This window comes from Mercenaria mercenaria, chromosome 15 (assembly GCF_021730395.1).
Source record: "Mercenaria mercenaria strain notata chromosome 15, MADL_Memer_1, whole genome shotgun sequence".
Lineage (NCBI taxonomy): Eukaryota > Metazoa > Mollusca > Bivalvia > Venerida > Veneridae > Mercenaria > Mercenaria mercenaria.
Window position 1 is genome coordinate 50,228,305 of NC_069375.1, and position 14,146 is coordinate 50,242,450.

The window sequence follows — 14,146 nt, forward strand, 5'->3', positions numbered from 1 at the left end:
TGAAAACCATTTCCGATCAATAACTAGAGAACCACTTGACCCAGAATGTTGAAACTTCATAGGATGATTGGCTATAAAGAGTAGATGACCCCTATTGATTTTGGGGTCACTCCGTCGAAGGTCAAGGTCACAGGGGCCTGAACATTGAAAACCATTTCCGATCTATAACTAGAGAACCACTTGACCCAGAATGTTGAAACTTCATAGGATGATTGGTCATGAAGAGTAGATGACACCTATTGATTTTGGGGTCACTCCGTCAGAGGTCAAGGTCACAGGGGCCTGAACATTGAAAACCATTTCCGATCAATAACTAGAGAACCACTTGACCCAGAATGTTGAAACTTCATAGGATGATTGGTCATGAAGATTAGATAGGCATAGTACCTAATTTAAAGAACATTTAAAAAATGGAATAAAAATGTATATATTGTTATATATGATCTAATTGCATGATACAACAACTTTTGTTTTCAATGTTCTGTCTTCAGAAAGGGAATAATGTTCAAAAGATGATCAACAACAAATAGTCCTACTTGTGTAAAGGGAAGGTAACTGTGTAACTAAATATTGGTTACTTAAGACAGTACTAGTTATCTCCCTTATCAATTTGCATATAAGGTGTCAGAATTGACCCTAACTTGACCTATGGTCTGTTTCATCTAGCAATAAGAAAACACTATGTTCTTAAATATTTATTTAATTCTGTTTATATGAAATATAATGATTTATATAATGTTTTATGAATATAGTACAAGTATGTTAATGAAAGTGATAAATATGTGGTACTGCACTTTGTTGACAGTAAAAAATATAACTTTTATAAAAATGGACATTTTCATGAGATAAAGAACATAACTACAATTCATAAAAAAACATAAGTTCACCAAAAATAAGCCAACCAATTTCTAGGAAAAGGCAATTTCATAGTAACAGAGAAAATCAAAAAGTACTGGACAAGAGTTCAAATAATGCCTTATAGTACTATACTTCTTAATGTTTGAACCAGTAGCCTGTATTGTGATAAAAATCTAAAATATGAAACGTTCGACTAGTACAGTGGTTTCTAAAGTAACCATGCCACTATCAAAGTTGACAGGGAACTTATGGGAATAAACCTGCAAAGTTTCGTGAAGACTAATCAATAATATATTGCCCAGACAAACAAATCAGGATGGACACATGCACACCATTTGGACAACTAAGTCTTCACTTCCGCAAACTGGCACAACAAAAAGTAACAACAATATAAAACACTGAAGACATATACATGACAAGGGCAAACATTTCATAGAACTTTCTGCTTTTATGATGCTTAATGAGGTAACAAGGGCAATAATTTTGTAAAAAAGCCAAATGCAGTTATGGAACCAGTGAATTTAATGTCAAATTATTACAGTTTGCAAGTGTAAGAAGTTTGATACATTTTTCATTAGCAAACGGGAAGGTGTTTTAGGTATTTTTATGACCAAACATGTTTCCTATCTATGTATCCCTTTAGCTATGGGGCTATTTTGTGCAGCAAAACGGAAAGTGACGGCAATATGCAAAAATATGCTTGGTACTGATCACTCCTGTGAAGTTTCATCAAAATCTGTTCAGTAGTTTGACCTGTGAAAGCCAATAATATTTTTCTATTTTTTGCTCTGGCTGTAATTTAGTGCAGCGAAACGGAACATGCAAGCGATATGCACAACTCTACGCTTGGTACTGATCAGTCCTGTGAAGTTTCATCGAAATCTGGCCAGCAGTTTGTCCTGTAAAAGCAGGACAGGCTTAATACGGACAGACGAGAAGGCAAAAACAATACGTCTCCCCACCTTTGGATGAGACATAATTCTGAGATAAAAGCTTACATACAACACTTTACAAAATCGGGATGCTAAAACACCCATACTTCAGTGAAACTAAAAAGGACCAAACACGAGTAATATGGATCCGGAGGAGTTATAGACCATGGCACTTACGATAAACAAATGTTTTAAGACTGAAGAAAATGCATTGATTATTTCAAAAATTTCAGTGGTGTTTTAGTTCAATATAAACTTTGTCATACTAATATGATATTGCAATCATAATGACCCGTCACTTTTTAGATTTATAAAAGAGAAAAACAATTTATGCCAACCTTAAACTTACAACTTTAAAAACAAGACACAATATTTTGAAAATTATAACAGTGTAATGTTCACATATTCTCAGTTTCTGAATCACATTTACATGCACGGCTGGACAGGACTTGCTGCTCTCTACATGTCTGGCCTACAATAACAGCAAATATGTAACAAAATTGATTCAGTAGGCTCCTCTATACTAAACTGTGCAAGTTGCTGACACTGATCTTGAACCATAGCTGAATGGCAGGGCTCCGGAAATTTTGATAACTCAATCGGTCCGAAACGAAAATCCTGACATCGGCGCTACCCCACCCACCGCATTCCCAATATTACATATTTTGTAAAACGTGATAGAGTAAAGAAATAAGCATGTTATGCATTAAAACTGAGTTACCGGTCACCGCGTGTTTCCATACAATGAAGACAGTTATTCAGTATTATGTGTGATCGTTACTTTGTTTAAATTTCGATGTTTTTCCGAGAAAATACTTGTAAGGATAAAATTACCGTGTGCGTAACTAGTCTAAAAGCCAACGCACGTGACCGGTACCGTATACACGGCAGATACTTTGTGATGTTTCCTCATTCTTTGACGGAGTTCTATAAAATACAATGCGTTAAAGTGAATTACACGACACATATTCTCTGCTAAACAGTCTCAGTATTTTAAGAATACTCTGCCGCGGACCGAATGTGTAGCCGAACGCTGAGATCGAATTTCCCGCATGTATAGATTCTAGTACCAAAAGGTCACGCGTGTTGGCCACGGATATTTCATTTCACTTATGTTGTACTTCAATAAGCAACTACATTTTATAAATTTATATGTTCTCTTCTGATGTAAACAAAATTTCATTTTGAAACGTTTTTTAAAAGACCGATTTGATAAACAGCGCCACTCCAGTTTTCTTTATCATTCGTGTTTGCCAGTCCATTTTTTTTTCTTTTTCCTTTTTTCACAGTCAGTTTGCAAAGACGATTTTCTGCACTTGTTTCAACTGGAGCCCCAACAAATGAATCATGTAATTTTTTCAAATCAAGTAATTATAAAAAATATTTTGATCGGTTTTCCGTGTGATGTCTCATTAAATCAAAGAATGGACAATTATAGCTCTTTGATTAAATGCAGTGACCATTTGTTTTTTACCGTGATCAAACATAGCCTTTTGAAATAAACCATCCGTCGGATTCTAAATAAAAGAAGTGGGTCCCCGTCGAAATGATTTGGATCCAGTCAGACATATTTGGAAACCAGTCAAAAATGTTTAATCCATTGCAGTTGGCTGTCTGCAAACATTAAAGGATGTGCCGCGCGAGCACTGATTGCGTCACGTGCTAATTACGGACCGATTATCAAGGTGACAATCAGACCGTTTGACACGTTTATTGATTATCTGAGGGTGCGATCAACAATTTCCTGCTTGGCAGTAGATGGTGTATTGAGATATCAGACCGAAATTTATACTTTTCTCCATTTTTACGGGACCGATTTTTTTCGTTTTTTCACTTCATGAATCGGTCTGAAAAGTCAAAAATCGGTCCAAAACCGACAAACCGGCAAATTTCCGAAGCCCTGCTGAATGGTGACACTGAAGATTTCATAGACATACCTGAAGAAACAAATGCATAATGTAGTAACTCTGTATTCGACATATCTGCAGCATTTAATATTCAAAATATGTATATTTCTCAATATAAGGTAGAATAAAAGTCAAACTGTTACTTGTAAAATAAAACCTAAATATATCTTATGCATAAGACCCATTTTAGTAGAATATATCAAGAGGCGATTACTGACCCTAAGTCACTAAACTGACCTTTACTATTTGACCTAAAATATATGTATGACACACTGAAAGATAAATAGTAACATTAGTGTTTGATATATAAAATACAACAGTTAAAGTGCCCCCATTTTAACAAATTTGAATTAAGACCTTTGGGCCAAGTTTAATAAAGATCCGCCAAGCAATTAAAGAGGAAAAGTCATATAGATATATTTCTAATTATAGATCTACATGAAAGCAATACTGGAACATTCAAGTCCTTTTTTTATAGAAAGAAGAAGGTTGCCCTAGATTTTCACAACGGTATACATCTAACTAAATGTTTACCAATGAAAAACTGCAGAGAAAACCCATGGGATATTTATCAGGCCAATATTCAGACTTATCAAACGATAATACAATTTTTCTAATTTCTTTCTCAAATGGCTTTCCTATATTTGTTTCTTTTGTTACCAGTTCCCTTTGAACTAGTGACATGCAGTATGCACTCTGCATTTTAACAACTGGTGTTAATTTTATGAAAATCCTTCAAAAATTGTAGAAGATATAAAGTGGACAGATAGACATGTGTGACTCCAATATAGTCTGCATATATTTTGTATTTTGGAATATTATGATGTCAGGCTACATTTTATACTATATCTTAAATTCCTTTGAAAATAACACACCTTATATTTGACACTTCATATTTTATATCTTACATTTACCTTTTTAAGCTTACAACAATAAAATTGTGTTTACCCTTTTAATTAATTTCAGGAGAAAATTGTAAGATATTTGGAAAGTTACATTCATAAGTCTGTAAATATTTGGTACTGTATAATTTCTTACTGCAAGTGTAAAGTTTATATCATACTTAACCATTGGTCTCATGTTAAACAAACTTTACACAAGCCTCTTGAAGTGATATATACCAAATCAATAACTGAATTACATTGTAACACTTTGAATATTGTAAACAATTACCTGAAGGTATCAATATCTGTGTTTAATTAAACCATACAGAATAACACTGGCATTCCCATCATATGAATCCACAGAACATTTTACACTGAAATAAAGAAACAACTTCCTACAAATTTTGTACTTCCATTACAGAAAAATACAGACTTTACATTAAATTAGGACTCTAATCCACTGAAAACATCAAGTGACAGATATCAAGAAAACATTGCATTAACAAGATATTTTAACAAAATGGTTATTTATATAGTGTGTTTAAAACTTTGAAACATGATTGAGTGGCTGACAATAGTAGTTCTTTTATCCCTGTATCATTTGAAGGGCTATGATTTAAGAACTCTGAATAGATATCTTTACCTAAGTCAAAATTTCTTAATTCAAAATGGTTGGCTGTACCATCCTACATGAAACTTACATAATATCATTTTAATTAAATTTACACTGTGTATCTGTTAAGGGAATGCTATTTTAATAACTGGCATTAAATTACCTTTTAAATGTTAAACCTATTATAGAGTATCATTTGTACATCATTGTACCACTAGACCATCTTCCACTTCTGTCAACCTGACTAGACATGTAGGACACCCTGAAATATATAAGTAATAAAATCTGTGAAAAGACTCATCATGCAAAAACCGTAACACCATCTTTATAAAATCACTTTAACACCTTGATCTTAAAAAATATTATTATTTCAAATTATTATTGTCCATAAAAGTATAATGTATCCCATCCATAATTATTACATGACTCCTTATGTAATTTACCAGTTCATAGTTTAGAATGGCTTCCAGCCTAAATCCATAAGCTGAAGAAAAATAAATTGTGAAAGTTTATTTATTGTGTCATTTAAAAGAATGGCCTGCCTGTTAATTGTCAACTGTTTGCTCTTTTGAATACTGATAGGCAAGCCATTCAATAATTGCATTTTATCAAATGCTGCCTTACATAGATCAACTGTCAATAGCTTGTGTTAATTAGATGTCACTGACTTGTCTATTCTCAACATCATAAAGAGAGATAAAACTACATATGAATTGTAAAACATTGTATGTGATAGCCTTCCATCCTGTATAAATTGCCTTTAAAAAGAAATTACATAGAAGCATTATCCCATTGTTTTGACCGTCCTTGCTCTATGTAACTTTTCAAGCTTCTGCAGCCAATGTAATGTGTCATTTGTTCGCTTATACTTCTGTCTGAAATGGGGTATTTATAATACTTCAATAACTAATAATAAATATATATATCATGTTATTCTATTCGTACACTTTGCAACAGGTTTTTTTTAATTAATTATAATTCAATTACATTCTGGTCTGACTACAGCTAAAATACATAGAACAGACTATAAGCTATTATAAGGTCAAAGGTCATTCTAAATGGAAAAATCGGTAAACTTAGGCCCAGTTAATCACAGATGCTTTAAATAAGCTGTCATTTCACACAATAATTTGCTATAGGATTATGTATCTACAAACAAAAAACAAGAAAAAACAAAATAATAGAAAGAACATATTTGGGCATTTAAAAAAGCGACAATGAAAGTGAAAGTAGAAAGTCAATATTTTCTTATCGACTTTTCTTTCATAATTTCCATTTAAAGCGTAATACTTTACTTTCATACTGTATTGAATAATCCATAAACATTATACTTACTGTTTAAATGCATGACAAATCCTCATGGTACCCGTAACTTTATAATTTGTTGATAACCTCTCAGTTTTAGGCCGTTTTCACGTGAAATACGAAACCGGTGTTGACATAAATGTTCTACTTCCGGCGGTATTCGATTGCGTAAAACGGATCTAGTACTATGTCTAGATTAGATGACCCCTATTGATTTTGGGGTCACTCTGTCAAAGGTCAAGGTCACAGGGGCCTGAACATGGAAAACCATTTCCGATCAATAACTAGAGAACCACTTGACCCAGAATGTTGAAACTTCATAGGATGATTGTACATGCAAAGTAGATGACCCCTATCGATTTTGGGGTCACTCCATTAAAGGTCAAGGTCACAGGGGCCTGAACATTGAAAACCATTTCTGGTCAGTAACTTGAGAACCACTTGACCCAGAATGTTGAAACTTAATAGGATGATTGGTCATGCAGAGTAGATGACCCCTAATGATTTTGGTGTCACTCTGTGAAAGGTCAAGGTCACAGGGGCCTGAACATTGAAAACCATTTCCAGTCAGTAACTTGAGAACCACTTGACCCAGAATGATGAAACTTCATAGGATGATTGGTCATGCAGAGTAGATGACCCCTAACGATTTTAGGCTCACTCTGTTAAAGGTCAAGGCCACAGGGGCCTGAACATGGAAAACCATTTCCAATCAATAGCTCGAGAACCTCTCGACCCAGAATGTTGAAACTTCATAGGATGATTGTTCATGCAGAGTAAATGACCCCTATTGTTTTTGGGGTCACTCCGTTAAAGGTCAAGGTCACAGGGGCCTGAACATTGATAACCAGTTCCGATCAATAACTTGAGAACCACTTGACCCAGAATGTTGAAACTTTATAGGATGATTGAACATGCTGAGTAGATGACCCCTATTGATTTTGGGGTCAGTCTATTAAAGGTCAAGGTCACAGTGGCCTGTTCATGTAAAATCATTTTTAGCTCATCTGATTTTTTGAAAAAAAATGATGAGTTATTGTCATCACTTGAGCGGTTGTCGGCGTCGGCGTTGCCTGGTTAAGTTTTATGTTTAGGTCAGCTTTTCTCCTAAACTATCAAAGCTATTGCTTTGAAACTTGGAATACTTGTTCACCATCATAAGCTGACCCTGTATAGCAAGAAACATAACTCCATCTTGCTTTTTGCAAGATTTATGGCCCCTTTTGTACTTAGAAAATATCAGATTTCTTGGTTAAGTTTTATGTTTAGGTCAACTTTTCTCCTAAACTATCAAAGCTATTGCTTTGAAACTTGGAATACTTGTTCACCATCATAAGCAGACCCTGTACATCAAGAAACATAACTCCATCTTGCTTTTTGCAAGATTTATTGCCCCTTTTGGACTTGGAAAATCAGTTTTCTTGGTTAAGTTTTATGTTTAGGTCAGCTTTTATCCTAAACTATCAAAGCTATTGCTTTAAAACTTGCAACACTTGTTCACCATCATAAGTTGACCCTGTATAGCAAGAAACATAACTCCGTCCTGCTTTTTGCAAGATTTATGGCCCCTTTTGGACTTAGAAAATATCAGATTTCTTGGTTAAGTTTTATGTTTAGGTCAACTTTTCTCTTAAACTATCAAAGCTATTGCTTTGAAACTTGCAACTCTTGTTCACCATCATAAGCTGACCCTGTACAGCAAGCAACATAACTCCATCCTGCTTTTTGCAATAATTATTGCCCCTTTTGGACTTAGAAAATCATTTTCTTGGTTGAGTATTATGTTTAAGTCAACTTTTCTCATAAACTATCAAAGCTATTGCTTTAAAACTTGCAACAGTTTTTCACCATCATAAGTGGACACTGTACATCAAGAAACATAACTCTATCCTGCTTTTTGCAAGAATTATGGCCCTTTTTAGACTTAGAAAATCATGGGTAGGACAATATTTCTATTACACAAAAAAAATCAGATGAGCGTCAGCACCCGCAAGGCGGTGCTCTTGTTTGGAAATAACTTGAGAACCACTTGACCTTCAATGTTGAAACTTAATAGGATGATTGGACATGCAGAGTAGATGACCCCTATTTATTTTGAGGTCACTTGATCAAAGGTCAAGGTCACAGGAGCCTGAACAGTGACTTGAGAACCACTAGGCCAAGAGTGTTGAAATTTAGCGGGATGACTGGACATGCCAAGTAGATGATCCCTATTGCAGCCAACCATCAGTGTCTCTTTGACTTTCGCTCCTGACCCCTATTGACTTCTTGCCTATAGGACTTTGCATTGGGGGAGACATGCGCTTTTTTACAAAAGCATTTTCTAGTTCTACTCCAAGTAAAATGTACTTCAGATTTTTTTAAGTGGATTTTCGTTTTGTAGCTGAACAACAGTAAATCTGGTGATTTTAATAAAATGCTGACTGTTGCTATAAATTTAAAAAACAATAAAATATTTTTTGTTAATTAAGATGTTTTCTAATCAATCTAGTGGCCCTTTTCTCTCAATTCTATTACTTTATGCACTGTTCTGAACCAATTAGTATGATGATGATAGTTATGATTATGATGATGATGGTGATGGTGATGATGATGTTGATGGTATTGAAGGTAACTGTAGAAAGTGAAAATATGTAGGACTCCCAAGAAAATTTAAGAGGGACTCCAAAATCTGAATGTTAGGCAGTCCTGACTCCATGAAACTGAATCATAATGGAAGCCCTGCAAGGGTACTGAACTCTATGTATGGACCAATTACTTTTAATATTTTAAAACATTTGAAACTGAGTAATATTACAAAATCTTGAACTATTAAAGAAAAAGTATGTGTAAGTTTGAATGTAGTACCTTTGCTGATTGTTTTTAAAATTCGCAATTTAAATTTTAAAGTCTACCTCAAATTACTTTCAAAGTTGTAGCCAGATAATAATGGAGTCCAGTAACTTTTAACAGCCCCCTCACACTTAACAGGCTTGGGACTGCCTGGCATGTATTGTGTAAAACGGCCCATGTCGGTGCATAAATGAAAAATGGAGAAATCATAAAAGAAAAAAGTGAAAAGTATTTTCGTCTTCCTTAACCCTTACAATGGTACAACCGATTGGTTTTGCCTTTGCGCCCAGTGCAGACCTAGATCAGCCTGCACATCCGTGCAGACTGATCATAGTCTGCACTGTTCACTATTCAGTCAGTACATTTTGAGTGAACACCCCTTCGAATGATAAATGGTATTACCCAAATTGAATGATGCACCTGTACATTTTAGAAACTTAGGTGCTAAGGGTTAAAAGGTCAGAAACACAATATGCATAGGATGTGACAACAATACTACACAACACTATATATAATCACACCAAACACCAGAAACAGAATACAATGCCAGACGTGTTTAGTCTCTATTTATTAGCAAGCTATATATATGTTTAAAGCAGGCAAGCAACATTCTGATTTATCTAGACTGTGTTGTGAATCTACATTTGCCTGAAACAACAATTTTTTTAACCCAGTGGCACTTTTTACAAAATAAATTTTTGTGTGTTTTTTTTTCATTTTTTTTTATATTTTTTTTTCCGATGCTAACATTTTCCTACTTTATTTTTATTTTTATTCCCTCCTCCTAATGCTCATTTTTGGAAAATCTCCCGTAACCCAAGTTATTAAAAAACTCTGGCCTAATATAATAATGAAATACATAATGATATATAATATAAATCATGAAAAGAGATTGTTCAGTTAGTCTATAACTATTGTTGTCGGTAGGCCGGATTATGATTTCTCGTTTGTGAACATAATTCGTCTAATATTCTTTCTAATCAAAAGAACCAAAACAACACTTTAGGGAATTAACAACAAGCAACACCTTTAGGCGTTTACTGATCGTTTAATTTGAGTAATTATCAATGATAATAATTTATTTTCGACCAAGTGTCGTGGTCTGTAAATTTTATCGGCTAATTGTCGCATTCTGCATAATGTCCATTAGGCATAAATTAAATGTCTTTTCGTCCATTTTTCTGTTAGACCAAACATGTTTCGACGAAAAGATATTACACGGACACCGACCTTAAATTGTGAACAGTTTTATTAAAATCTACATTGTACAAGAAATTCTGTTCACAAAAAATATCATAGAAATAGTGATTTTGCGTGGACTTTCATTTGGAAAGTTACAAGAGGTCCTAAGTTTTCAAGTCAGTGAGCAAAAAGTTAAGCACACAACCCTACCTTTTTATCTGCTGAATGTGTTTAGTATATTCTGCAGTTTTTAAAAAGTCTGAATTTAAAGAACTCCTTAAAGAGCAATTGCATTATTATGAAGTAAACATATAGCCGAAAGAACCAGATATAAGTTAATTCTGTCTTTCAGAAACTTCGACTGCAAGAGTTCCTTTTATATGCTCATGGACCAGACCTTTGTCATGACAGTAATTTGAAGCATGCAATGGCCAACTGTTTTGAGGCTCTTATGGGTAAGCTGGTATACCAGTGAAGTATCATTAATTTAAATGCATATAATTTATTACTTTCAAAAAGCCTTCTTTGCAGCTGTTTAAGATAAGGTGATAGAATGGCAAATTAGTTTTAAGAACATATAACTTACTACCTGAACCCAGGGTCACTGCAATTCCTTTCTGATAAAAGCCTTGATGGCCTAGTGATAGAGTGTCTGCTTCAAGTATGGAGGTCATGGGTTGGATCACTTACTGAGTCAAAACAAGGACATGAAAAATGACATTGGTAGCTTCCGTGTTTGGCTCTCAGCATGATAGAAAGGGAAACTGGCTTCTCTTCCCTCATACCCTGCTGGAGATTGATTCCATCAGGAATGAGGTGTCAAGAGTGGTTAATAGAAGTAATAGAACTGGCTTCACAATCAACCTAAGATAAATTTTAGTAGTATAAACACTTAATTTTTGTTGCCATTTTTAGCTTGGCTATTCAAAGAATAGTAGAGCTATTGGACTCGCCCGTGCGTCGGCGTCAGCATCGGCGTCACGATTTGGTTGAGTTTTTGTATGTAAGCTGGTATCTCAGTAACCTCTTGTTGGAATGGATTGAAACTTCACACACTTATTCATTGTGATAAACTGACTTGCGTTGCACAGGATTCATAACTCTATTTTGCTTTTTTAGCTCACCTGAGCAATGCTCAGGTGAGTTTTTCTGATCGCTCAATGTCCGGCGTCCGTACCTTGATGAAATCTAGGCCGAGTTTGAAAATGGGTCATCTCGGGTCAAAAACTAGGTCACTAGGTCAAATCAAAGAAAAACCTTGTGTATGCGATAGAGGCTGTATTTTTCAATTGATCTTCATGAATATTGGTCAGAATGATTGCCTTGATGAAATCTAGGCCGAGTTCGATAATGGGTCATCTCGGGTCAAAAACTAGGTCACTAGGTCAAATCAAAGAAAAACCTTGTGTATGCGATAGAGGCAGTATTTTTCAATTATTCTTCATGAATTTTGGTCAGAATGATTACCTTGATGAAATCTAGGCCGAGTTCGAAAATGGGTCATCTGGGATTAAAAACTAGGTCACTAGGTCAAATCAAGGAAAAACCTTGTGTATGCGATAGAGGCTGTATTTTTCAACTGATCTTCATGAAATTTAGCCAGAATGATTACCTTGATAAAATCTAGACCGAGTTCGAAAATGGGTCATCTGGGGTCAAAAACTAGGTCACTAGGTCAAATCGAAGAAAAACATTGTGTATGCAATAGAGGATGTAGTTTTCAATTGATCTTCATGAAACTTGGTCAGAGTGATTGCCTTGATGAAATCTAGGTCGAGTTTGAATATGGGTTATCTGAGGTCAAAAACTAGGTCACTAGGTCAAATTAAAGAAAAATCTTTTGTATGCGATAGAGACTGTTTTTTTTCAATTGATTTTTATGAAATTTGGTCAGGATGATTGTCTTAATGAAATCTAGGTCGAATTTGAATATGGGTCATCTGAGGTCAAAAACTAGGTCACTTGGTCAAATCAAAGAAAAAACTTGTATATGTGAAAGAGGCTGTATTTTTCAATTGATCTTCATGAATTTTGGTCAGAATGATTGCCTTGATAAAATCTAGGTCGAGTTTGAACATGGGTCATCTAGGGTCAAAAACTAGGTCATATCATAATCTAAGAAAATGCTTGTTTTATCACAAGAGACCAATTTTTTGGTCCAGTCTTAAAGAAAATTGGTCAGAATATTTGTTTCCATGAAATCACTAGGTCAAACATGTTTTACACTGTTATGGTGTGTTTCTTAGGTGAGCGACCTAGGGCCATCTAGGCCCTCTTGTTACAAAATTAAGCCCCTTTTTCGACTTAGAAATTTTTGGTTAAGGTTTTGTATGTAAGCTGGTATCTCAGTACCCACTAATGGGAATGGATTGAAACTTCACACACATGTTCACTGTCATCATCTGACATGCACTAAGCAGGTCCCATAACTCTACTTTTTTTAAAATTATGTCCCTTTTTCCACTTAGCAGTTTTGGATAAGGTTTTGTATGTAAGCTGGTATCTCAGTTTCCATAAAGGGAATGGATTGAAACTTCACACACTTGTTCACTGTCATGATCTGACATGCACTGTGCAGGTCCCATAACTCTACTTTGCATTTTTTTAGCTTACTTTAGCCAAAGGCTCAGGGTGAGCTATAGTGATTGCTCACCGTCCGGCGTCCGGCCACACTTTCCTTTAAACAATATCTCCTCCTAAACCACCAGGCCAATTTTGATGAAACTTTACAGGGGTGTTCCTTGGATGGTCTTCGAACCCGCCCGCTTAGCTCAGTAGGTAGAGCATTGGTCTACGGACTGCGGGGTCGTGTGTTTGATCCTCGGGCGGGGCGTATGTTCTCCGTGACTATTTGATAAACAACATTGTGTCTGAAATCATTAGTCCTTCACTCTGATTCATGTGGGGAAGTTGGCAGTTACTTGCAGAGAACAAGTTTGTACTGGTACAGAATCCAGGAACACTGGTTAGGTTAACTGCCCGCCATTATATGACTGAAATACTGTTGAAAAATGGCGTTAAACCAAAAAAAAAAACAAACAAACAAAAAAAAAAAAAAAATTGGATGGTCTTTAAAAATTGTCTGTAAAGAATTGAATTCCAAGTAAAACTGGTTGCCATGGCAGCCGAAAGGAAAAACTTTAAAAATCTTCTTGGCCAAAACCACAGGTCATAGGGCTTTTATTAGCTCACCTGAGCACAAAGTGCTCAGGGTGAGGTATTGTGATCGCCCGGCGTCCGGCCATCCACCCGTCCGTTGTACATCCGTCCACACTTTCCTTTAAACAACATCTCCTCCTAAACCAACAGGCCAATTTTGATGAAACTTCACAGGGATGTTCCTTGGATGGCCATCTTTCAAAATTGTTCAAAGAATTGAATTCCATGCAGAACACTGGTTGCCATGGCAACCGAAAGGAAAAACTTAAAAAATCTTCTTCTCAAAAACCAGAAGCCTTAGAGCTTAGATATTTGGTGTGAAGCATTGCCTAGTGGACCTCTACCAAGTTTGTTCAAATCATGACCCCTGGGTCAAAATTGACGCCGCCCCAGGGGTCACTTGATTTTACATAAGAAAATCTTAAAAAATCTTCTTTTCAAAAACCAGAAGCCTTAGAGCTTAGATATTTGACA

The 14,146-nt window shown here is 35.3% G+C and overlaps 1 protein-coding gene and 1 long non-coding RNA gene across 2 annotated transcripts in view; one reads left to right on the top strand and one right to left on the bottom strand.

Moving 5' to 3' along the window:
* LOC123563801 (ribonuclease 3-like) overlaps window positions 1–14,146 on the top strand; it is a 165,604-nt gene that overhangs the window by 118,236 nt on the left and 33,222 nt on the right. Inside the window, exon 21 of the mRNA XM_053524236.1 lies at window positions 10,866–10,968. Coding sequence (XP_053380211.1) covers window positions 10,866–10,968 — 103 coding nt within the window. The remainder of the gene's footprint in view (window positions 1–10,865; window positions 10,969–14,146) is intronic.
* LOC128549079 (uncharacterized) lies at window positions 397–6,077 on the bottom strand. Its single transcript, XR_008367461.1, has 4 exons — window positions 5,970–6,077; window positions 5,358–5,456; window positions 4,871–4,955; window positions 397–3,727 (listed from the first exon to the last, which is right to left on the bottom strand). It is a non-coding gene; the product is annotated as an uncharacterized LOC128549079 (long non-coding RNA).